The 26362-nt window shown below is 36.7% G+C and overlaps 1 protein-coding gene across 1 annotated transcript; it reads right to left on the reverse strand.

Annotated features, from left to right (window-relative positions):
- LOC589453 (PR domain zinc finger protein 14) lies at positions 1-26121 on the reverse strand. The gene is made up of 9 exons (XM_789091.5): positions 25560-26121; positions 12382-12923; positions 5779-5910; positions 5156-5319; positions 3521-3682; positions 2893-3010; positions 1788-2017; positions 1043-1334; positions 1-487 (listed from the first exon to the last, which is right to left on the reverse strand). Exons 1-9 carry the CDS (start codon positions 25580-25582, stop codon positions 114-116), a joined length of 2037 nt encoding a protein of 678 aa, XP_794184.4. The 5' UTR covers positions 25583-26121; the 3' UTR covers positions 1-113.
- Between the last annotated feature and the right edge of the window lie 241 nt (positions 26122-26362).

Consider the following 26362-nt stretch of genomic DNA (forward strand, 5'->3'; position numbering starts at 1 on the left):
CCATTATTCTTATTATTATCAGATATTCATCTGAATTGTTATTATGTACGTCTGTTTATCAGCTGGAAAGCAGTTCCTCGATGTTTTGTCAAAGACTTTAATTTGTTACTAGATCATTTCACATTCATGTTTCTGTTGAATGGCATAGGTGTGTTTGGTAACAGCATACCACTCCCCGGGATGTTATCATTCTCGTCAGCAAATGATGACGTAACACCCACGTGACTGTGAAAATCTCCCGCATTGACCTCTAGGTTTGACCCGCGCGACGACGTCCCGAAGCTGCTTCCGCTTCCGTTGCTGGATGTCGAGGCGACGGATGCTGCCCCCGGAGTGGAGGGTGCTGGAGGAAACGAGTCGATGCCGAGGTAGGCTACGTGCTGCGGAGTGAATCGGGAACACTCGAGACTTGATAGATGGTTGTCTCTTGCTGCTAAGGTAGCAAAATTCTGGTTGCACCCTTCACACAAATAGGGCTTCGCCTCGCCTGAGAGAGAAAGAGAGAGAGAGAGAGAGAGAGAGAGAGAGAGAAAGAAACATCGCATGTTAGGATAATTTCGCTTCTGACTGGTCAAAAGTGCGGGCATAATTTCGACTATTGCCCTCTACGTCACAAGACATAGCGAAGTCCAGAGATTACATCAGGCCTGATCATGGCTATAGTTTTAAACGTGCCCGTTAAAAAATCAAAATAATATTATGAAGAGGTCATTGAATTAATGTTCTGTCAATATATAAACATGAACATTTGATTTATCCGAACATTCCACTTGACCTTTCCTGGTGACGAACGATGTCGTTTCTAGAGAGCTGGCACTAAAAGGACATCGAATGGACAGTTTGATGTTTCTTACTCAGAAACTATTTAAAAAAAAGAAAAGAAAAGAAAAGAGATTTCTATCTTCAGACGATATCTGACAAAATACAAATATCAAAAAGACGAGATAACGGGTGTAATATTGATGTGGCCGTAGCTATGATTTATTCGGGATTTTATAATCATGGTTATAGAAACATGTAGAGGTATCTGAAGCTCATTTACCTTCATGGATTTTGAGATGGAACTTCAGTTCGTAGGACTGTGGGAAGGTTTTCCCGCAGAATTGACACACACTTGGCTTCTCCTTGGCGTGGGTTCGACGGACATGACTATCATGAGCAGCGTGTGATGCGAATGCCTTGCCGCAATGGCGACACTTGAACGGCTTCTCGCCCGAGTGTTGTCGGAGGTGAGTTCGAAGGATACTGGAGGCTGTGAAAGCTTTGCCGCAGTACACGCATTTGTAGGGGCGTTCACCAGAGTGCACTCGGAGATGCTTGTTTAGACTTGATGACTGTTGATAAAGTAAAACAAAGAACCCCGATAAAGTCAATATGCAAATACATTATTTCATAACCAGAACATTGACAGGCATCGTTTAAATCTTTAAACCGGTCAAATAAAAGGAATTTAGAACGAAATGTCCAGTTGTATACCTTTATACTTCTTAACATCGTCACTAAACAGGTGTCGTTCAAGAAACACCTCTATACAGCCATGTAGAGAGAGATTTTCACATCGAAAATGTCACTGGTTACGGGTGGTTAACATTAGAAGGCATATAGTGTGCTGAGTGAGACTCCCCTCGTCCAAAGGGTAACGCCTTTCTAAAATTATTCTGCTGATAACGTCTCTTTAAAGCCATGACCTATGATGATTATCGTGGTTTGGGTATAAAGAAGAAGAAATTTATTCGGAAGAACTACATGAGGATTACTCAATAGTCAATATGTTGGATCTGCCGTACCTGAGAGAAGCTCTTTCCGCACACAGTGCACTTGTGTGGTCGGTGCTTCTGGTGTACATGCAGGATGTGGATTCGAAGCCTGTCTCGCTTCTCAAAGGATCGTTTGCAGAGGTGACAAGGGAACTTTCTGTCCCCCTGATCCACACACCGGGTGTACTTGAGATGTTTATCACGGTAGTCCTTGTATGCAAACACCTTTCCACATCGGTCGCAGTGGTAACCAGCAGATTCTAAGTAACAACAACGTTATAATGATCATTTTATTATCTTTTCTCTGAGATATGAAACATCGTGGAAACGATTATAATGTACTTGGGAAGAGAACACGTTATCATTGTGACTATTTTAACACCTTGTTAGCTATGTTCGTAAAAGACACGTTACAATTCATGATTTAGATGAAAATGATGGAAACAGTCCAAAATGTCCTACAAAGCACGATTGGCCTCAGCCGGGATAAGGATCAAGGAAATTAAATAAAAAAACTGAAAAAAACTAACAAAACTAAAATGACACACAGACACCTGTTTGACCTGTAATGCACTAATAAACAAATTTGCTTTCATTTTGATGCACTATCGAATGATACTTCGAAACTTATAATGACATCTATAAATCTTCGGGACTCTAAGCACGTCATCTATAATGTTGCAAAACTCCTTGCTCCACTGACACCGAATTATTACTGGATCATGATGGTGTTAAATAAATATTGCTAGTCACTTTACGGACACGTACAACTTTTCGGACATAATCCTCAATTTTCAGCTGAATCTCTGTTTTTTGAGTTACGTGTAGGTAACATAAGACATCAACAACAAAAACTTCAAAAGGGTGACAAGGAATACAAAAATGATGAGAAAGAGGAAAAGGAAGAGGATATGACAAATGAATTCCTGCAGATGTGAAGTTATGAATAACAGGAAAATACAATGAAAAAAATACATTCAAGATAGCAAGGAAGAAGAAACAAAGTAATAGGGGTAGAAATTATAAAACACAAAAGAAGAGAAAGAACAATATATTGGAAAGGAAATAATAGAATAATTCAATAATGATCTAGAGAAATGGTTACAAAACGATGGGACAGAAAATGGAGACTTACCGTCAATATTCTCTTCGTTGCCTAAACCTGTTTGACCGCGGTTGGCGTCTTTCAAAGCGATGGGTATGCCCATGAATTGAAGATATGAGTCCCCATACCAAACGAGAAGTTCAGTCCCCTAAAATTATGAAAGAAAATGATAATAACGTAAAAAAAAAATCAAAAAGGAAGGTAAAGTGGGTCTATTATTATTCAGGATGTTAAAGTATTTTGAGAATCGAAACATTTCTCTATCATCTTGTAGTTGTAGGATTTTCATGATATTAAATTTTGTTGGAATTTTCACTAAAATGTTGTTTCCATATAACCCTAAATGTTGTAACATATTGTAGTCTGGTAGTGGTCGTTACTTCTCTTTTTATCATTATTATTCGTGAAATTAATTAAGTCATATCCCAATCAAGTTCTGCCGTTTAGATCACGCCTCCCTCCTATAATATCACTGTCATGTTCTATTCAATCTATCATATTAATAGTCTAAGAATGTAATACCCTCTTTCATCTGGAAGATCGAAAGCATTGCATCAATTTTTAATAAGATTTTGGAATTGTGCTTTGAATGAAAGAAATATTAATACTCTTAATCATGAGCAAAAATGTCAATAATGCATCTTCATTCGTGCCTTACCCGTGGAATATCTTTGCAAGCTTCGTATGATATTTTGTCATCGACTTGAACCGCTATCAGATTTTGCTCTTGGGCGTAGCGGGCGCACTTGATCAAGCTCATCCAAGAGAAAGCACCCTGTCGACCGTCTATGAAGTGACTCAGTTTACCATCCTTGAAAATCTACACAATAAATGATGAAGGGAAAAGAGAAACCCATTGTGAGATAATGGTTCGCACAAAGATTCAAATGAAATACAATATATATATATATATATAGAGAGAGAGAGAGAGAGAGAGAGAGAGAGAGAGAGAGAGAGAGAGAGAGAGAGAGAGAGGGGGGGGGGGGGGGGGGGGGGGGGGTAATGCATGAGCGACATGATAGAACGGGGCGGAATATGGGGTGTTGAAAAGGCTGGTGGAAAGGGGAATGTAGAGAGAAAGAGGGTGATAGAGCGAGTTGGAAATCACAATTGACAGTTATAAGGGATTCAGAGATAAAAAGGGAGAGAGAGAGAACAAAAAAAAGAGGGAGGGAGAGAGAGACAGAGAGAGAGAGAGAGAGCGAGAGAGAGCGCGAGGGGGTGCGGGTACGGTGGAAAGGGTGAGACAAGTATAGACAAATAGTAAAAGACATTTTGAATGCGGACAGTTCTGTCCTAGATAGATTTAAATGACAAATGAATGACTGCATATTACAGTCAATCCCTGTAAATCGCAGGCTTATTCAGTGCCGAGTGCATATTGATCGATAATCTCGAAAATTTGACAATTACGGATTCGTATTTTAGAATACCCTGCAATATTTGGGCAAACCTTGTAGGACAAACATGTAATCAGGTGCAAGTTTTGTCGATAACTATGGCGTATGAAGCTCGCAGAGCCAGGCGCAATGTTTGGAATTTAGTACGTGACTTCCACGCATTTATCGCCAATCGGAATATTGACTCTAATGTCGTCTGCTCAGACATTTCTGATTAAATCCTCGCTAAAAGCTCTTCAAATCAGATTGCCAAAGAATTATGAAAAAGAATAAAGTGTAAATATTGATACGGTGTGAAGCTATAACGTGTTGACTAAGGGGTAAGCTATATGCGCACGTGTAGAGTGTAAATAGAGAGTTGAAATAAGAATTGATGCTGAAATGAACGTCCGTATAACATGTGTCAATTTTCTTTAAAATGCTATATGCGATAACGATTTTGGAGATAAGGAAGTAATAGGTTGGATGAAATTGACTAGGAAATTGATATGAAATAAATCCGATGTGCTCAGGAGTGGAGGAGATGGGGATAGAGAAGGGGAGGCAGTAAAGAGGGAGGGGGGATGGTTTATCAAAAGGTCAACCATTGCCTAACAATTACCCCAAAACCTCCTTATATATTGATCGATGTTAATGTACAAGACAAGATCAAACAAAGCCGTGAATATATCATCATATTATATAGAATATTATTTTATACAGTGATGATTATGAGGGATCATTTCATTGGTCTACACTATCTCACCGAGGCAAGGTTCTCGGTCATACAACTGATTGTTTTGTCAGTGATTTTATAATATGCAACAGAAAATTAGATCACGAAACCATATATTTTAATTCTATTCGTTTTATCGTTCGTTCGTTCATTTGTTTTCTTGTTTAGTGTTGCTTACCTCCCACATGAGGCTGGTATCGTCATGTGACTTGATCTCACTGGGATGTATTACTCTCCCTGTAAAAGGTCCAAATCGGGTTCCTTTCAAGATCACTGTTTGCTGGCAGAATACACTGTAATGAGGCGACATCCTGCCTAAACTCGATCTCAAAATAGCCAGGCCTGTCAAAAATGAATGCAAATGCAAATTAATTATATATATATAATTTTGTTGTTATCTAAAATAACCATTTTCTCTACATTTAGATTAGATAATGCTTAACTCCACCTCAAATACCATGACGTTTCAAAATTTATGCAAGCCTGAAAATGATAATTGAACAGCTTGTATTAATCTTAGCCACATTCTCTTTGAAATAGCTCAATCATTTTCACACCGTTGCATTAGATTTGCTTGATATCTTAAAAAAAAGAATGATAAAAGAAATGTAAACATAATTATACAATAAAACATTTGATTGTTCAAAATTAAAAACAATAAAATTAGTTAGAATGTCTCGATCTCTTACAAATGATGATTTTCATTTGATTTATTGTCACTATTAGTAATGAAGACATGACTCGAGAAAAGTAATGTAATAGCATTGAAGTGATAAATGACAAAATTCCAATTTTCTTTACCTTCTGGTAAATCTGCTGCATTGACATCACCTAGCTTCTGAGAAAGAATTCCAGAATTCTTATCTTCTCCTGGACTTGATTCCATTTTCGGTACCTTCTTCGATGTCGATGGCGATGCCGAGAGCTTGTCATCTATAGAAAAAAAAGGTAGAAATTTAATAAGATCATATTTTAGTTATCTATACAGTAATGCATAGAAATACCTTTTGCTATATTCAAACGTCTTTCTCTTTTTTATTTGTTTCGTGACAAATGAATATCAATGATTGCACCTTTTACAGTAATTAGATATATTTTCGCAGCTAATGACAATAAGCAAACTGCCATAGCACATAATATGATGGAATTGATTTGTATTTATGTTTTTTCTTCATGGCAAATGTGACTTAACCGAGGAATCTGTTCGACTGACCAAGATACAAAATATCCGAACAAAACAATACAAAATGTCTTTTAAAACGACACACTGAAAACTAGTCAAGCAAAATGTCGGAGTAGCTTAAAGAGATTCGCGGAGGTTATTTTTAGTATATTTTGTTTTACTAGTTACAATTAAGTGCTGAACTTACAGTTAATGTACTTGTCTTTATTAACTTAGATAACTGGAAACGGAGTAGCTTGTTTTTGTTAAGAAGGTCTGCAATATACATGTTGTTTACTAGGTAGTTTGACCAGTCGAGTAACTAATGACTGGTAGTCCAGCTGGACTGGGATGAGTTAGCCCACCTTGTTTGTTCACCAATCCTAACTAACTTAAAGAAGTCCATATGAAGCCTACCCGAAATAGTTTTAAGTTTATAGTCTAGCTTAACAATTGAGGTTGTTCAGTGTACTTGAAAGAAGATAACGACCATTTTAGTGAAGACATGCTCAAATTATAAAGATTTTCTTCTCTCTCAGTATTTGCTCACGACGTTTGCGGGATTCCCATAAGGCTTAACCACCATACTGCTATACGAATGGATAAAGACGCTTTCTGACAAGGACGAGGTGATTTATCGAGATAAGGCTTAGAGAGTGAAGGAATTCAATAGTTTGTCATTTATCTATCTTTTTGTGGATATACCGGAGGTAATTTACTGGTGATATGCCTTTTACGGTGTTCACTTGATCTAACCTTTTATTTGTGATTCCTCTAATTGAAATGTTTCCTGTGATTTCGACTTAGAAAGTACGATAGGATGCAGAAAATAAATTACAACCAATTAAAATGTCCAAATCGTATGAGTTTACTGGGCAAATAAGCAAGAACTATAGAAGGCAAATAAAAGACTCTGATCAAAGAGTTACACTATCAATAAGTGCTGGAGAATGACCTATTTACTTTCAAGGTTCTTTACATCAAATGGTGACTTTTGAACTAAGTGTCCTTTCAAACAGCTAAAAAACATTCTTTTATAAATATGTGTTGTTGTTTGAAATTCAAATTTAAAGCTTAATATTACCAGGGATATATTCCTGATATTACTAGCCTTTTATCCTAAATTGAAAATGTGATATTTGCTTAGGTACGCGCTCTAAAAACATCAGAATCTAAAGTCCCTGCTGAATGTAATCATCATAACAAATTAGGCGAAGGCGCATGACAGAAATTCAGAAATCCACTAAAAAAAGGTAATATATATATTTTCTATTTTCCAGGCCATCCAATTCCAATTTGCGGAGATTTCGAAGAAAAAAACCCGATATTGTAGATTTCGAGTAATATTGTGGCAAGAATTATTCACTGGCTGTTACATATTTAGGGTGGTTTGAATTATTCAACGTGAGCCTGAATTATAATATTGGGAAGGACAATACGCTACACATTTTATAAGACAGTTTGTATAACTTTGTCATATCCGCCTCCTCAATTGATGGCTTCAAAATCATTAGCAGTCCTCCGTCTGTATACTGATAGTCCGAATATGACGAGTTTATACCTAAACAATACGACTACATAGAAGACCCTTTAATCCATCCAAGTTAACGCCTCCCTTTTCTTATAATGAACGAAGTAATGATCTCCAAGATTTAAAGAAGGAAGTAATTCTAAAGCCTAACCTTCAAGTACAAAAGGGTTTAAATCTCAGCTTGTACAAGCTAAGGAAAAGGAAACTTAGACGCACCTGTACTTATCGGTATTCCGCGGTAAAGGGGAGAAGTGAAAGGTATTAAAGGTGCTTGGAGGTTTGCCACTACCATCGTGGTTTGGGGTAAGGATCATTATCTTTAAGAAAAGAGATTATCATCGTATTGTTCGAGGTGTAGTAAGAAAACGAAGTGAATCGATATTCATTATTCCAGTCATGTCGGTTGGATCCACTCCTCAATACTGATACTGGAAAAATATTGAGCTTTGGTTGTAAAATAGGGCTTGTGTATTTATTTGTGGAATTTTCATGTCTGCTGTGCTTAGGGTAACAGTATATCCATATCGTCTAGTACCAATCGTTATGAAATGTAAAAGCACATTTTCAGACATGGAGAAAAACAATAATGAGAGCAAGAAACAAACAAACAAAGTAAAATATCAAAACAAAAATCGAAAATGATTATAGAAAACATCAATTAATAATATCGAATAGAAAATAACAAAGGCGAACGAAAATAAAAGAACAAAAAATTAATGGAGAAGTAGAAAATAAACAGTGAGGGAGAGACAGATAAACCAACAGAGAGAGAGAGAGAGAGAGAGAGAGAGAGAGATAAAGATAGGGGGTATGTTTTTAGAAGAAACATCAAACTGATAGAATCATGTAAACATGGTGCTATTACTTTCAAAAGGGAAAACTGTAAGGTTTGTTATTTTTACGGTCCGGTATTCGCGTAATTGTTGGTAATTTTCTCTCAAATGAGATGATAATTGTTTATATGATGATTCATGTAAACGATATTTTTGATCAGCGCGTCCTCTAAAATTGATTGCAAATTCAACACGACAAGGGAAATAAAGACTGCTCGTCCCCCACCACAATAAGACAAAGAAAAAGTTATTTGGATTCGCAACAGGGTCATTCATTAAAACCATCATGTTTTCCCTTCATCTGTTTTCGTCATAGAGTCTCCAATTACTTTTCTAAAGACCAGAATGCAAAGGTTTGACATTCTTCAGTTTTCACCGTTTTGAATGATACCCGTATTCCGATAACTTCGATGGTCAGGCAAACATGATTAGGTCTTTGTATTTATTCAATTACCTCCAAAGGGGGTCATCGCTTTTTGATCCCATTATAATGCCCAGTTCGGCTACCTGTACCACTATTCTAACGGCGAGACACGCACCTCTTTCATAATTGCCGCAAATCGCCTCTTTTCATCCAAAGTCATGCTCTTAAGAGGTCCTTAGAAGGGAGAAAAGACTATAATCCACTCTATTCTACCCCGTACCTGTGCGTGTGTTTGGTGGGGTCTTTTATACCCATCTGGGCGCACGCAGCCTGCGGCTTTGCTCGGCCCGAGTAAACATGATGACTCTTTACAGGTATCATCTCCAATCATAAAAGAGCCATTGTCCCAAGAAAATTAGGTGTTCCTCTTATAGCATTGTGCCTCTAAAGCCGATGTTTTTCAGCCGCATAAAGCACAACAGTTCCAGAAAAGTCGAAACCCCAGAAAATAGCCCCCAGTTCGAGGGTTGAAAGAGACGAGCTACGAATTCAATTTGACGTTAAAGACGTTGGTTTAAGACCAACAAATACATCGACAAACAAAACGAAGTTACAGCCGAAAAGTATTATAAGAAGATGTTAAAGGAAGCAATTCCGTAGTAGTGAATGAAGGGGTAAAGGTCCTGTGGGCCACAAGGTGAGCATTCTAATAGGGAGGGAATCTATATAGGTAGTTCTCAAAGCAATATAGAACAACATTCCGTCGGAGAAAACAACCCCGACCATTACTGCCAAGAGGGGAATGCTCAAGAATTTAACTCAAATGGATCACAAACAACATTGTACAATGGAAAGAGTTATTAACTCTATCATAGAAACACATATTTGTCAATAGCTGAGAAAGTTTAGGCTAATTAATGTCTAGTCACGTATACAGATAGAAAACAAGTTTTGAAGAAAGCTAGGTTTATACTGACACAGTCACACAATGTAGCCATTCATTATGTGGTCAAAATAAGATGGCGAATAAGACAACGCATATCGTATAGAAAGTAGTCTGCCTTTTCTTTAATAACAAGGCGACTATTGAGGAAATTTTGGTATTATAACATATTATGTTTACATATTGTATTGGTCATTTCAGTATTATATTTTGTACTTTCATTATTGAGTTTTTTATTTTCAAAATAATAATGATATATAACTTTGTCGATGTAATAGCGGACAAGTCTCGAGCTTCTGAAGTTGTGCGTTAAATCTGTGTAAGATATGAAATAACTTTGCGCAATCATACCATCTTGTATAAAAACTAATCGAATAATTCAATTGAACAAAGATATTTGGTAAACGTAATCCAAACAGCTATTCGTTTTAATGAAGCCTTTGCAATGAAAGGGTGACTAAATTTAAGGGCAAATGTGTCAGATGTTAAGAACTATTCATGTCACCGCCATGTTTTGATTTGTTATGGCTAAAGATCGAAACAGTTAAAAGTGATCGCGGTCAAAACAACAATACAACTTACAATTAGAAGTCATTTTTGTGGCGAATGAAAATACTAGCAGCAAAATATCTGACCTTCGAGGTAGAAAGATTAAAAATCTTTTAGATAATGAAATTGTGAAGCAGTACTTAATGTCCCTGACTTGACCGCATATCATCAGGCTTCTATCATTATTACCCAGGAATGTTGACCAATTCCGTGAATAACTGGATCAGATTTGTACCGATCTGCCTAAGAAAGCAAACAAGGACACATGATGCCCATAGGACCAGTTATTATTTCGACTATCCTTGTCTTATAACCTCTTCTTTATAAAGATCTATTTTCTCACTTTTCGTTTGCTCTTTTTTCGTTTGCGGTTATTTTCGTACGACAGGTGCTTTTTTAGTTTGATTTTTCGCTTATAATTTTTTTTTATTTTTCTAGATTATTTCTTTCTTTTTTGTACGTGTGGCAGCAAAATATTTTGATTATATTTATCCTCCAACTCTGTTTTATTAATCTTTCTATTCATAGATTCATGTGTTCGTTCATACACTGTACTCACTAATAACAAGTGTCCAACACGATCGAGGGTACTAGTTACCAAAGTGGTCTTGCACCCAACTCGGTCATAACATGCCGAATAATTTTGATATCGAGCATTTCTAACCGCAAATTCTGCAATTTTTTTAAAGCCTTGTAAAGCCGTGTTCTGCGTTGGTATGCCCAACGAATACTTTACCTGTTAACTTGAGAATGAAGCTATATTCGCGCGAAGATTCAAGATTGTTCTTATAGTAATAATAACTCTATTTCCATTTACAACTCATGTTTGCATGTTTTAATTCTCTTATCCTAGCTCCCGTCTTCTCCACCCAACCGTTTCTCCCTATATTTTCCTTCTTATTTCTTGCTTTCCTCTTCATTCCACATAAATGTGTGGAAGTGCACTAATAAATCTTATTACATATTTGTAAAGCAATATTCTCTGTGCTAAAGTGCATAACTTGTCGCTCTTTTAATGGTGAGAAAGTGGTGCCTTTAGTTGCTCCAAAATTTATAGTCCTATTATGTTCAATGCTTTTACATAATGATTTCATCAATGCATGTAGAGCCATAATGTTTAATTTTATAAATAGTCGCACTTAGGGAAGCGCCATGCCTGTAGATTATATTACTGTTGATCTGTAAAAGATTCAGTGCAGCGACATGCGTTTTCAACGGATTTATTTTATTAGGATTACATTATCACCAACATAATAGGAAGCATATTGGCATGCACTGACTTTTCTTTGTTTGAGACCTAAAATGGCGACAACTAATAGCACTGTGCTAGCTAGACAGCTGCACTCATCTACGGTAAAATATGTAACAGATACCATGCATTCGGATTACCCAACATTATTTCATGATTATGGTAGGTTATTATACTAGTTAATTCCTTAAAATCTTGTTGTTTCCTTATTATGGAATAAGTGTGAACAATTTCTGTCTTTCTATCTGCCTGTTATTCGTCTCTGTCTCTATCAGGCAGCCTGTCTGTCTCTATATCTGTCTTTAATATCCCTCTCTAAATGCTTTGTCAGCTGTATGTCTCTGTTTCTCTCTGTTTGTCTGTCTGTCTTTCCTTCTCTCACTCTTTCCTATACAGGTTCACCTGAAGCATTAGCTCCTAACTTCTAACATGACTGTATGTGTCTCACGATATATCTCTCAGCTTGTGTGTATGTGTGTGTGTCAACGTGCGCGTGTGAGTGTGTGTGTGTGTATGTGTGTTCGACCCTTTCTCTTTCTCTCCCTCTCTCTCATTATCTCCTTTGGATGTTAATTGTTTGTCGTGCTTCTTTCTGTCGCCAGACTTTTCTCTGTGCGTGCGTGCGTGTGTGTAAGTGCTTGCGTGTGTGCGGTGTGCGGTGTGCGTGCGTGTCTATCTCCCTCTCCATCTCTCTCTCTTCTTTTATTTCTCCCTTTCCCTTTTCCATTTCTTAGTAGGAAGAATATCTGTAAGATAGAGAAAGAAGGTCTTACCCGTCCGGTGTGAAGGGAGACCCGACATAGCACAGCCTGGATACCTCTCCTGTCCTGTACTCCCCCGAAGGTATCCGTACAAGGCGCATTCAAGATCCGATGCTGAGAAATTAAACGTCTCCCGCTGTTCCAGCGTATCGCTCCCATCGACCCTGCTTGACACTCCGGGTACCTTCCGACCAAGAGGTGATGTCAGATGATGCAGGGGGTGTACGGGCGACACGGAGATTCTCGACGGTGGCGACGGGGATGGGATTTCGCTGTGTGGTCTGGTGTAAGCTCGACGGCCCGGGAAAGGGGCATGTGCTTTAAGGAATTCTGGATGGAAGGTGTTGGGCATGCCTCTACCTGCTTGCGATGAAGCTGAGAAGACACCGGGCATGCCACGGGGGAAAGGGGCGCTTAGACTGACCTGACCCATGGGGAACATTTGAGTATGGAATGGGAGGGGAGATCGGAAAGTCATAAGAGTGTCGGATGAGTTTGGCGAGGTTCCCGCGGCTAACACGGGAGGAGGATGAGGCCATAACGGGAGCGGTAGTCTGAAAAAGAGAAAAATAAAATAGAAATATAGAAGATCATGATTAATATCATGCTTATAGAATTACTCTGATATGAAACCCAAATATAAATAACAGAAAACAGTTATGATGATTATTAGGACTGTGGAATCAAATTGAAACGGAATCCACATAAAATACAGTATTGATTGGATATTACCTATACCCCTTAGTTTTTAATTTTTAGGTTTTCGCATGGGCATTGATCTCACGGGGAAAGAGTACGAATAGAGTCTGAACGTGAAAGGAGTAAGATCTGATTCTTTCCAATACTGTTTTTATCCGGACATTCAAATCTACTTTTTGATAAGTTATTATAGAATGTGTAATTCAAACAGCAGGTTGAAATGTTACCAAAGAGCTTTGTTTCAAACAAAATGATGTTTCTTTACATTGCCACTAATCAACAAACTGCATCGTTGAGGTGGTAAAAGAAGATCTCCCGTTAATCATGACTTGTTAATCCATAATTATCTTTCTCAATATAAGACAATCCAATGAAAAGATGGGAAGGGTACTTAAAGCATAGAGAGAGAGAGAGAGAGAGGGGAGAGAGAGAGAGAGAGAGAGAGAGAGAGGGGGGAGAGAGAGAGAGAGAGACATTTATTTTATTTAATAATACATGTATTTTGATGTATCCATTGGTAAGCATTGTCTGAACAAAGCATTAATTATATTTAAAATTGCATGGCTTAATGCCCTCCCAATTCTGAGCAGACGATAGTAAAAAACAAAACAAAGAAGATTTCCAATAATTAATGACTTTGAATGCCTCTATGTCTACCGTTAATATAAAATATCACAGCAACACGTCTGTTGCCGGCAACAGGTCTAGAAGCGTCTAGAATATGCAATTATTTATGATTAGAGGAGATGGAAATGTTTTCTATATCAGACATAAAGCTTGACACACGTAACAGTTAGCATACACAATTAAAGTGAATAATATAACAACTTATTTGCAGTGGGGAAACAGTGATATTTAATCCCGGTTAAATCCTTCGTGTGAGTGAGGACACACAAAGGTGTGGTCTTTATGCCCACAGTTGGCTATCCATACTTCACACTTGTTTGCCAGGTATATGAAGAGCTAATCAGAGACACTTAATTTGATTGGATTTTATGATTGGTCTTATTGAGATATCAAGAGGAGATTACTAGCGCGATGATACAATCTTGGATTGTTGACCAGAGGCAAGCCAGCCAGCCTAGCTAGCTGCCGCAACCAGTTGGGATGATGATGATGCCATTATTAGCTCACATCATGTCAGTTTTCATCATGATATCCATTATGAGATTGATAGAAAGAGGATTCGATTTGTGAGGGGTTGGGCTATGGATGATAAGTATGAGTGTTATCATTATTACCAACGTTATAGGATTTTTAGCTTTATAATCACTATCATTATCATTCTCGTCGTTCTTCTTCTTAAGTTCTTCTTTTTTTTTTTTTTTTTTGTTGTTCTTCTTCTTCTTCTTATTATTATTCTTCTTCTTCTTCTTCTTCTTCTTCTTCGTCTTCTTCTACCTATTATTATTATCATCATTATCATCATTATCATCATCACCATCATCACCATCATCACCATCATCACCGTCGACATTAAACTGAATGTCATGAAATGGAACCTTTATCTGTTAATTTCATGTAAGAAGGAAAATAGACAGTCCATTGAAAACCACTTGGTCATGTGGATAGAGTAGTCAGAAACGAACTGATTATTAGTATAAAAACAAAACAAATTGTCCGTATATGTGAATTCACTTTAGCAACAGCTCTATAGAGAACACGATAAAAATGAAATTTGTAATAAAAGCGCTTGCAGGCAAACAGTTCGATAACGTTTGTTCTCTATTGATCGCGTACACACAATAAAACAATCATCAAATCATACTTTATTTGACTTCTTCCCCTCTCTCTCTTTTAAAATTAAATATTTTTTAACCGAAAATAGAGAATTACGAACTGAGTATTAATAATTATGTCGAGCACATCAATAATTCTAATGGGAATGTCACATATGTGCTCTTGTTCTTCCCTTCCGTCAATAAAGAAAATCGCAATCCAGGATATCGTTTAATTTTCTTCTTCTGAAGCGTTTAGCTTTCTCATGCGTACCCACATAATGTAAAAATTGAATACGCATGAAAAAGACTTTTACAATTAGTGGCCTTAAAGTCGATTTCGTGTTGGTGCTCTATTTCTAATGTTGGTTTACTTACTACAAATATACCACATTGTGTGCTTAGTTTCATATAATTATAACTGCAGCCCCTTTTTTCTTTTTTAATAATGTGTTTTGGATTTACTTGAAAGCACAAAGACTAAATATCTTGGGAAATTTTGGATTTTTGTTTAATTATAAACCATTTCAGAGACGATTGTTATTTGTTTTAGTGTGCAAAAAACCAATCGAACCGAGATAGATTTGTCTATAATTCTTATGATTCACAAAAGTCGGACCAACCTCGGGAAATTCACTATTTATGAGATAAAGGATAAATAAAAACACTTCTCAAAACATATTTCAACAAAGTAAGTTTATGACAAAGAGAAAATTCCATGGTGCGCAGTCATCAATATCTACAAAAGAGAAATTGTCCCGACAGATTGTTTTTTGTTGGGCGAGAACGCTAAAGTAATGAAAGAAAACAATCAAAATTTCATGAAGAAATCTTGCATAAGAATCAATTCATTTAGACCTTGAGAAATAATCGTTGCTGGTGCAAAACAGAAACCCCTCTAGTTCTATTATCTCCCCCAACACGTTTATTTTCCATGCATTCTATTATATAAAATAGTGATGGTGCTCAGTGAGGCGGTTAAATGCTCAAATTGGATGCGGCTTTTAACGGATTGTAGATGGGAGTAAATCGACCCGATGACATCGCATTTATTGCCTAATCTATAACAAGAATCACTATCATGTTGTTAAAGTGATGTGTGATATTGTTTTATGCCACTAGATGATCGATCATCCATAATGGATATAACATTTAAAAGATTGATGTTGACCTGTTCACGTTCCCTTTACGAAACTAGGGGGTAACCTCCACTTGTCCTCTCTCAATCCATAAATTATCTCTATCTTTTCCACTTTTATCTCTTTCTCTTTCTATCTCTCTCCTAAATCTCAAGTTATTTCTTTCTTTCTCCCTGTCCCCTCCCCCTCCCCCTCTCTCTCTCTCTCTCTCTCTGTCTCTCTCTCTCTCTCCCTTAACTCCCTGAACTAATCCGTGTCTCATCTCTTCTACTCTTTCCGATGCTCTTTCACCGTGTCCACGTTCGCTCCTTCCTCTGTCCGATGGAAGAAAAACAAGAAACATCTCTCTCCTTTTTTTGCTCTACTCTGCTATTTCTTTGGCTATTTTCCGATACCATCCACTATCTACTTGAAAATAAAACTAATCCTTATTTCCTATACTTGCGAACAGTTTGCCGTGAGTTATTTTATACGAAACGGAACTTGATATCATTGACGTTGTGCTAAATTGTGCAAAACATATTTCATTCATGTCTAAATGGGGAAAAATCTCGCGATTGAGATTTATGCAAACAACAAATCATTTGCTACTCAGATTTCATTTGAAATGCATGGTGCGTTAATTTAGAGATCAAAACAAAATATTGATTTTCGATCATAAAAGCACAAAATACGATTTGTTCAGCAGTAAGAGAGAGAGAGAAAGAGAGAGAGAAATAAGGGGTATTTTAGATGAACTTCAAAAGGAGTCACTTAAAAAATGAAAGGGGATATTTCATATATTACAGAAAACTAAAATGTTTAGAAAATAATGATGATTGTATGGAAAGGGGGACATATTTACATTCTAAATTTTAAATTTAATTTTGAATTATATTTCGAAATGTTTCCGGTTATATGACCGTTTTTTAAAATAAGTATTATGGGAAAAGTGGAGGGGGGGCACTCACCACTCCCCTTTCCTCCCTTCTTTCAACTCTTCTCCCCTACCCTGTAATATCTGTTACTTTCTGTTTATCACTCTTTCTCTCTCTTTTCCTCTTCATCTTTCTTCCTCTTCCATTCCATCTATCTCGAGGCATATGACCCCACTTTCCTCCGAGGAGACATCACATCCCCTCCAGGTAGTAACACTAATCCACTTAACGCCTTCTTATTGCTATTTCCCTCTTAATACCATTGCATCATATTAAAACGATTGATTCAACATTGCCGCCTCTCAGTGTGCGCCAAACTCCAAATATTAAATGTATTATGAAGCACCCATTCGAAAAATATTGCTCGTGTCATCGAAGCGATTGGTGTATGCGCACCGGTTGATCTGCCCGAGGGGTTGCTCTCACACTGTCGATGAAACACAGCTAGTACCCTGTGTCCCATGAGATGACATGTAATCATATTAAACGATGTCTTCTCTCTCTCTCTCTCTCTCTCTCTCTTACATAGTTTTTTTTTTATTAGCGAGATTATATCACTTTCAAATTATTTTCATGGGGAGTGAAAAAGGAAGAGAGCTCAAATTTCGTAATTGAGGAGATAACGTGTCTCCAAACTTCTCGCACTCTCTTCTAAAGCTAAAATCAGTTTTTTTTTTGTAAGTTTACTCCAAATTCCTTAACAGTCTTCCCTTGGTAGAAGCATCCATGATTGTACATTGTCATGATGAATTTACATTCAACAAATAAACGGTCTGAAAAATGAATACCTGAACAAATTGTAGAAATCATTTTGAGAAAAAATGTTGGATGTAACTGCCTGGTTAAAAAAACATTTATTTAATTTTATTTATCTTTTAATTTTAAGAGAAATGTGGTCTAAGGCGTATCTGAAACTGGGATTGGAAAGTGACAGAATGTAGAAATAAAGGCTTCATGCCGATATAGATTAGATCTCTGTAGATAATTCCTTGCAACAAGCGGAGGGGAGTAATAAAATCATAACTATTCGAACTAAAATAAACAATTATTTTAAGCTATTACTTTTTAATAATTTTTTTATTCTGATTTGTTCTAGATTTAACATTTTTAATAGGTGTCTGATATATACCCTGATTTGTTTAGCATATAATCAATCTCTGTTTTCATCAGATTATGGCTATGGCCCCATTTTATGGACTGCTTTTTTAAGGGCAAAGTAAGGCACAGGTTTCTGGTTGGTCAGAATTTGGAGAGGGCATTTCACTTTTGCGTACTTTGGGAATGCCACAACAATTATGTTTTAATTTACTAAATCTGTCAATTTCTATAGTTATACAAAATTTGAAAGGAGAAAGAAAGAGAGAGAGAGAGAGTACGGGAGACCTTACTGAAATGGTAGAGACATTAACAGCTTGAAAGGTAAACAGCTGAGCAAAACTTAGGATGGCCATGCACGTAAGAAATGGACGAACCCAAAAGCTCGAAAGAGAAAGGAAAACGAGGTGATGGATGAGGGGTCGAAAGCGATTGGGTGCATACGAGATGAGGGTGGAGACAGGTAACGAGACACCTTGGCCCCCTTGAGGGGTCGGGGGCGTGATGATAATGTACCCTTAGTTTTTATTTCGCTCATCCGAATAGTACAAACTACCTCAGAGATTCACCGTATTGGTAATCTTTTTATCTACTTTTATGTAGAGATTGTTATGAGTACATATACCAGGCCTATATTTCATTTCAAATCACAGACTAGTGAGGATAAACTCTCTGACAAGATTTACTTTCCTCAGGCACTAGTCCGTGGTATTTCTCACTTCTTTTGTTACTTCTTGGTTCTTTTGTTTTGTTTAAATTTATCCCTTTACCCAGATATGGAAACGCATGTAACAAATAAAGTAATTAAAAATGATGGTTAAAAGCACCCTTTTTTTTCTCCAAACAGACAGTGATGGTAATCTGACAACCAATTGTGAGCAAAAAAAGTTTCGGAAAGGGTACTCTTAGAGGCATTGAGCGGAGATGAGTGCAATGATAACAAACGCGTGTCGTAATATCCATTTGATATGAGATAGGTAATCTAATACATCCAATCTTTTATAAAGTGTTATCACTCGACTAGCTGCATCACGATTCTCGCTAACATGATACAGTTTGACATTCTCCTCACTTATCACTTTATTCCTCATCAGTGCAACAAAATAAGGCAAAGCATGATCTAATTGGAACTTTGAAGAAGAAAAAAAATCGAACACAGACGATAAACATATTATTTATTTCCCATGTCCCCTTTTTTTCTTCAAATCGTCGCTTGAATCGGTTCCGTGAGGAGTGAGCGAGGAGGCGCACTGGTCTGAGGAGCGTGTCTCGAAAGCTAGTGCTCGGGCTTGGATTGGCGAAGCGCATCCAGTTTACCCGCTAACCATACACTGGGCCAATCAAGCGAGAAGGCGAGATTAATTGGGAGTTTAAAGCCACTTAAATACATGTAAATGATGAGAACCAGTAAGGATATGACGTTTATCCGCTCACTGGAGAGCCACTAGGGGCAAGCTAATCACATTAGCACAGAGCAATGATAGCTAGCGATGGCAGGATTTTGGTGGTGGCTGTCTGATGATGGAGGATGAGCGAGAGAGAAGGGCGGAGACGGAAATAGGCGAAGAGATGAAGAGATATATAGAGATATAGAGGATGAGGAGAGATGGGAGAGGGGAGGGGAGGGGGAGAGGGGAAGAGATAGGGAGTAGTATAGACATGAGATAGAGAGAGGCATAGGGAGTGAGAGAGAGAGAGAGAGAGAGAGAGAGAGAGAGAGACGGCGAGGGGGCGTTTCGGAGACTGAAGCCAATTTTTCAGGGACTTGCTCATCTGGGGATGATATTCAACTTTTTTTTTTTTGGAGGGGGAGGGGAGAACAAGAGGAAAATACAGGGAAACAAAAATGGGGCGGGGGGGGGGGGGTTCAAATTGACAAACAGACAAACACAAAGCGAAAGGGGGATAGAGTGGTGTGCGATATGAGAGGTGCGCGATATGAGAGATGTTACGAAGGGCGGTATCAGGCTCATCAAAAAAGGTCTGGTATTCTAATTCCATAAACTGTATTTTGGTATTTGGAAAGAAAGCAAGTATTATTATCTGTAATCGTTGGTAGGCTAAGCAACAAGGTAAAGAATATCATAGGGACAAAGGAGAATTGTTTCATGTAACCTGTTATCATTAACAGTGATATATAAACTTTGCCTAATGATAAACATACATTTTCCTTTATTTTTATCTGGCAATAGTTATACAAGTAATAATTTTCTAGAATATGATTATTGTTTGTTTTTTTCTTCTGATCTAGTGTGCTTCATTTTCTCTGTTGTTCCCCTCAATACATCTAAACAATCATCTTCCTGAACACATATATCTAATCAATCAGTTATCTTTGAAAGGTTTCCTCGCTAAACCACCCCTGACTGACTCATCATCCCATTCAATCCCTTAGAGAAAGGCAATGGGGCAAAACAATGATCAGAGCGCCTCATAAACGATGTCACATCACTTTATAAAACAAAATCTCCCTAGCATTTTAGATGATTGGAAAATTAGGTTTGAGGTGAACTGTGACAGCTTTATGATTAGGTTTCGGCTCATCATTTTTGCATCATCATCATCGCGGTGTTTCTTTTCTTGGATTTAAAAGAAAACTTCAACTCTATAGTCATGATAGAACTATGGAAAACATCCCCTTGTGACTTGGGTTATTCTAGTTCCCCCCCCCAACAGCTCTAGAAAATACTAGAAGAAACAAATAACGATTTGATTGTGAATAGATACGTAGGTTTGGATTTCTAAAATATACCCCCCCCCCCCCCAACAAAAAAAGCAAAAAAAAAAAAAAAGCAGCAACAACAACAAAAACAACAAAGAAACAGGGGAAATAAAAAGTTTGGGTAATCAATGAATGATGGAAGAGGGATGCCCACCACAAGATTTTGATTCTTCAGCTATAAAATCCTTTATTTATTCTAACTACAGAATGAATAGGATTCAACGGCTTGATTTGACTTAACTTAATCAACAACAAAATGTATGTCAAACAATTCATGTATCTGAAATATAAGATCTGTCCTCCTATAGCAACAGCAAATTCATCACATCCTCCCCGTCCCTTCCCCATCCCCCCTTCCCTTTCTCTGTCTCTATGTTCGACTCCGTTGCACGAGATAGGTACTTAACCTTAATGAAAAGCAGCGACCGTTCAGGAATATTAATCCCTTGTGTCTAACAGCACCCATGTGTAACCATGCAAGCAACCGTCCAATTCCCTCTATGATAATGCAATCTCAATTCTAATGTGATTACCCCCGTTTTAATATCTTTCTGCGATGATGTATTGAGCTGGTTCCTAAATGGATGTTGTTCTCCTACATTACCTCATAGCTATATCCGACTTTAATAATGAGCTTATTCTTAAAATAATATAATGAAAGCTTGAGTAATTATGCATGTATCCAAAGTAGATAATTGTGCAATAATTACACTACATGAAAAGGGGATAATCTAATATTGAATCCATAATCCATCCTCTCTAAAGGAGATATTTATGATATGATAGAACATTAGCTGTGCACACACTAGAAATAAAATTAGGACATTTTATTCATTAAGCGCATTTAACTGATGGTCCATAAGGGAATCGAGTTTTATGATTTCTTACAAAAGAGATTAGTTATTTCATATGATCTAAATAAGCAGTATGCAAGTTCAAAACTTTAGGTGAATGTGTTCGGCAAGGCAAGTCAGTGTCAGTTTCATTTTGTAAACGCCATTAAAAGGAAACGCTTATTTGAAGTCCAATAGAACCTATGGGGGTATAGAAAGGTTCAATCAATTTATGTTGTCAGTTTGTTGTCATTAAATAAATAACAGTGTGTCAAACAATGATCCCAGCGTCACAATGGAGAAAAGAATAATTATACACTTTCATATTTTTTTTTGAAGGCCCAACACTTCTAAAACTCGTATTACTGAGCACAACTGGAAGACTGTCAAGGAATCTGAAACCTAAGTTGAACAGAAAGATTGGGATCCTTAACCGGAATTGAATTATTTATCATTTTTTCCCTCTTTATCCTTAGCTTTAGACGAATTGATTAGTTGGATTTTGGCTACAGCTTTTTATAAAGCCGTTAGATATAGGCCACATCTGTTTACCAATACTTTGAAACAAATTCTTTACTACCCATCTGCTTGTTGCAATTGTGTCATAAATCTTTCATTTTCCAGGTTTTCTCGTTGACTGAAACATATTTCAATGAACAAATATAACGGATTTAATGACGATGCACACAATTGTGTTTTATAGACACTACAGCAATACTTTTAAGAGAAGATCCTTTGAATTCAACTACCAACTGTTAGATTTAGAATCATTGTGCTATGCACGTTTGACTTTATTTCCTAACAATGAAATTTGTACTTTAGGTAGCTATTGGTTCTTTTGCCGTTTGTGGAACCAAGTTTCTCTTCGTATAGGTAACCTTATCAAATCAATTTTTTTTAGCAACAATTAGATATAAACCAAAACAAATTGCTTCCAAGCATTGTTTATTGACAGGAGCAATGCGACTACAGTGTAGCTGCTATGAACAACTCTTGAAATGTGTAGTGAGATTTATATATATATATATATATATGGAGAGAGAGAGAGAGAGAGAGAGAGAGAGAGAGAGAGAAAGAGAGAGAGAGAGGGAAAGGGAAAGGGAGAGAGAGAGAGGGAGGGAGAGAGAGAGAGAGAGAGAGAGAGAGAGAGAGAGTGTCAACATTATCGTATAGAGACATTTTTTGGAGGAAAAAAAAGAGAGATGAAGAATTTCCGACTCTCAGATTTCTCTCATTACCATTACCATGAGTTTTTTTCCAAAAGTGCTTTGTTCTTACTTCATTTCGTTATAATAAGGATAGCCTCATATTTGTTGAATAAAATGGAATTCATCAATCACCGATGTGTTATTTCTCAGGAAGAATAGGATGCATTATTCAACAGGTTATTACGCCGAAAGCTTTGACATGTTATTTGAAATATTAACCAAAGAATTTAGAACAGACTACAAAGATAGCAGTGGCATATGTTAATTTAGGAACAGATTGCACAAAAATAACAACATAATAGCGGCCATTGTGGGACAATATATTCCCTCGCTGAACCCTTTTTGTATCGCAGAGTTATAAATAATGATGATAGTCTGATTGCCTGAGGCGAATCGTATTCTAAAATATTCTTCCCTTTATCTCTTCTTTGCGTTATCTAATTTTACTATTCTCTTCGATCTTTCCCTCTAATTCTTCCCTGTCCCGTTTTCTCTTTATCCCCTGTTAAGTAGTAGTAGTAGTAGAGGTAGTAGACTTTATTGGATAACTTTTTTTAGCAAAGGGGTTATTGGTTATTGATTCTCCGCTTGCTTGGTTTAATTATCCGTACTATGTTTACACTATTTTATAAAAAATATATGAGAGAAAATGGAAACGAAAATCAAATCTCTATTTCTCTTTCTCTAATGAACGTTCTGGTCTTCTGGATGTTATTTTCTTTCCATTTGTATTCATGGCGGAAGACTAACATCTTCTTTACTCTTATAATATCTAGAATGATTTAGTTTCCACTATTCTAATAAAGTCATCAACATCAATGAGACTAATTTAAAGCGTGGTATGAAAATCATCAACTGTATACATTAACAACTAAAAAAGAATAATCTGTACCATTATAAAACTTTGATTAACATATTTAGCAGTTTATACGTTTATATATTATATACAATGATGATATATATTAAGTTCAAATGAAGGCTATATAATATCGGCGATTAAATTAATCCAATAAAAACAGAAATATAAGTGTGGAAGAGTAATTTTTCTCAAAATCTGGATCTCTCTGATCTGAATGGTATTTCCAACAAACTGTCCCTTTTCCTTTTATTCTCATTTTCAAATATATTTTTCTAACAATTTTATCAATGTTCACGTTAAACAGAAGATATAATTGAACATTTTTTTAACACTTATTATTTTCAAGAAATTATTGGCTATCTATATACCTCATTCGTATTTTGAAATTATTCACGATCTATGCCATTGACTTGTAATTTTAAAGTACTAATTCTCAACAAACCCTATCATTTACCTGTATTTTATGAGAATAAAAAAAAATGAAATGAAATGAAATACACTCAACACTTCCAAGATCATAAACTCTAGGATATATATCAATTATTCATCAAAATCTGTATAGAGGTATCGAGTATGGATACCAAATAAGTTATATGACAGAAATCAAACTTCCTTTGGAGAAGAAAAAGAGAGTTCCCTTTACATGACATGTGTTAGAAAAGTGTTCATAATGTAAAACGTTTGTTTGTTATTCTCGGTGATGGGGTGGTGCACATCGGAGTGATAGTTTATTGAATAAACTGTAGTTACTAAAACTGTTTGTCTTTCCAATACTTTCAACACAGTCATTAAAAATGTTATAACAAATTCACATAAAGCACTTAGGGAAAGTTAAGGAAGTGTGTTTTCTCTTAATCATTTGCGAGTTTTATATGCACTTTGTCTTTAAAATGTTTCCTTAAATTATGAATGTATTCTGTTAAATTTAAATTTACTTCTCTGGAAACTATTTTCAGCAACTTGTGTCGTTAATACATTTAAAACTATGTATGGAGAAAGTGGCAACCAGTAACAAGGGTCCATCACTATAAAAGGCAGATATACGAGATATAACTTTTGATTACATCCCGGCTTCTAAGCACGTCATCATGATCATGCTGGTGTGCTTTCCTCGGTCAACTACCGGGGCCGAGATCGTCAGTCGCGGGTTGGGCAAACTTATTCACAAACTCGTATCGTTGAGAGGAGTGAAATCGTTTACACATTTCGTTCACTAACATTTCAAAGTTAAGAAATTGACACGAAACAGTAAAATGGAAACGACAAGAATAAGACACCAATGCCCGCGGGGTTTACTTTGTACTATACTTTTACGTCCAAACTCGAGTTGAACGACATGAATGATAAGCTTAAGAAGTAGGCCTATGAAGACAATTCAGATGCATACATTTTATAACACTGTACTATATGGATTTGTTTATGTTCTAATATTGTACCAATTAAACAGAAAATGCCTTGATGACAATAGCTGAAATGAAATACATTTATCATTAATCAACCCTTATAGTAATTAATAATAATTGCTATTATTACGCTTATCGTACCGTATTATAACTTTTATATAAAGTTAAAACAAATATACAGGGGTCTCCAATATTCATTATTTTCAAAATACTTTATTTCATATAATAGATATAAGTTTAATTTGATAATCTGAGTTCATTTCAGCTGTTGGCAACATATGAAAAGGACTTTCACGTCTTTTGCATCCCAGGAGTCTGAAACTTGAAATGTTAGTCACCATACGCTGATGTTTTTTTAAAAGTAGTTTGCTCACTGAAGCAAGTACGTTTCCAGACGTTACTACATTAATACAAACTATCATAAATACCACACTTGTTGCTATGACAGGGATCTTTTAGCGGAAAGACAGGGTGTGGTGTAATATTGTTTCTAAAAAGTTACTATCATAGTGAGCAAATGACCCATGTTTGCCCCAAAGTGTCAGCTAATAAATTCGAGGTATAGTGAGAGCGAAAAGTATAAGTGTAACGACTTACCTGGGCATCGGTAATATGGCCATTCCTGACGTCTTGATGTGGTCTCCTTAGCACTCAGATTATGCACTCCGATCTTAAAGATTCTTCGTAGATAAAGTTTTCCTTCTCAATTTCTAACAAAGTTATCTTTATTTCTCTGACTAGATATTTTCAAATAATATTTCCTATAGAGTATGTTTATTAAGAAAAGAGTTCTTTGAATAGATGTACCAGTCTCGTAGAGTATCACTTCAGAATAAATCTGCGCTGAAAATCAGATTGATTTCGGATATGAAGTTAATTGAATATCAGTGAAAGACTTCATACCAGGAGCTGACATGATACCACCAACCCGAGAATCAACCCGCCTCAAATCTGGGTCTTCTTTCTAACAACTCGCTGTGAAACCCACTGAACGGTGTGATTAAAACACGGTGGGTAACAATAGAACCACACGCCGTTTCTTACGTGTTGGGCTATTGTAATAGACCAACAAACCAGACTTGAAACATTAAAAGAGATCGGAAAAAGTCAGATTCGCTGTACACTCCGCCCCTTGCTATTGACGAGGCTGTATGTATTAACGCACGTTGACAATATTAAAAGGGTCAGTGTAAATCACATTGATTAACAGGTACCCCATTCCTTATTGGCTGGCTCACTGACTCCCATACAATCTGTTGCTTTCTGCGCATGCGTCATTGATCTATCTGGTTTCTGGTTAGAGGATTTTTTTTTACTGTGCCAGAGAGGTTTGATTTAAGTTCAACTGTAGAAGAAGAAAAAGGAATATGATAACGATGAAACTCTATTTAACAGACGAT

Source organism: Strongylocentrotus purpuratus, unplaced genomic scaffold (genome assembly GCF_000002235.5).
Source record: "Strongylocentrotus purpuratus isolate Spur 01 unplaced genomic scaffold, Spur_5.0 spur5_scaffold_7, whole genome shotgun sequence".
NCBI lineage: Eukaryota > Metazoa > Echinodermata > Echinoidea > Camarodonta > Strongylocentrotidae > Strongylocentrotus > Strongylocentrotus purpuratus.

Bases quoted from the DNA above. Each gene is read 5' to 3' on its own strand.
- LOC589453 (XM_789091.5), bottom strand. From the start codon at position 25,582: ATGGCCATATTACCGATGCCCAG. The intron at 5,320-5,778 runs GTAAAGAAAATT...CATTTTTGACAG, and splicing joins TGCAGCAGATTTACCAGAAG to GCCTGGCTATTTTGAGATCG. The intron at 3,683-5,155 runs GTAAGCAACACT...TTTATTGTGTAG, and splicing joins ATACCAGCCTCATGTGGGAG to ATTTTCAAGGATGGTAAACT.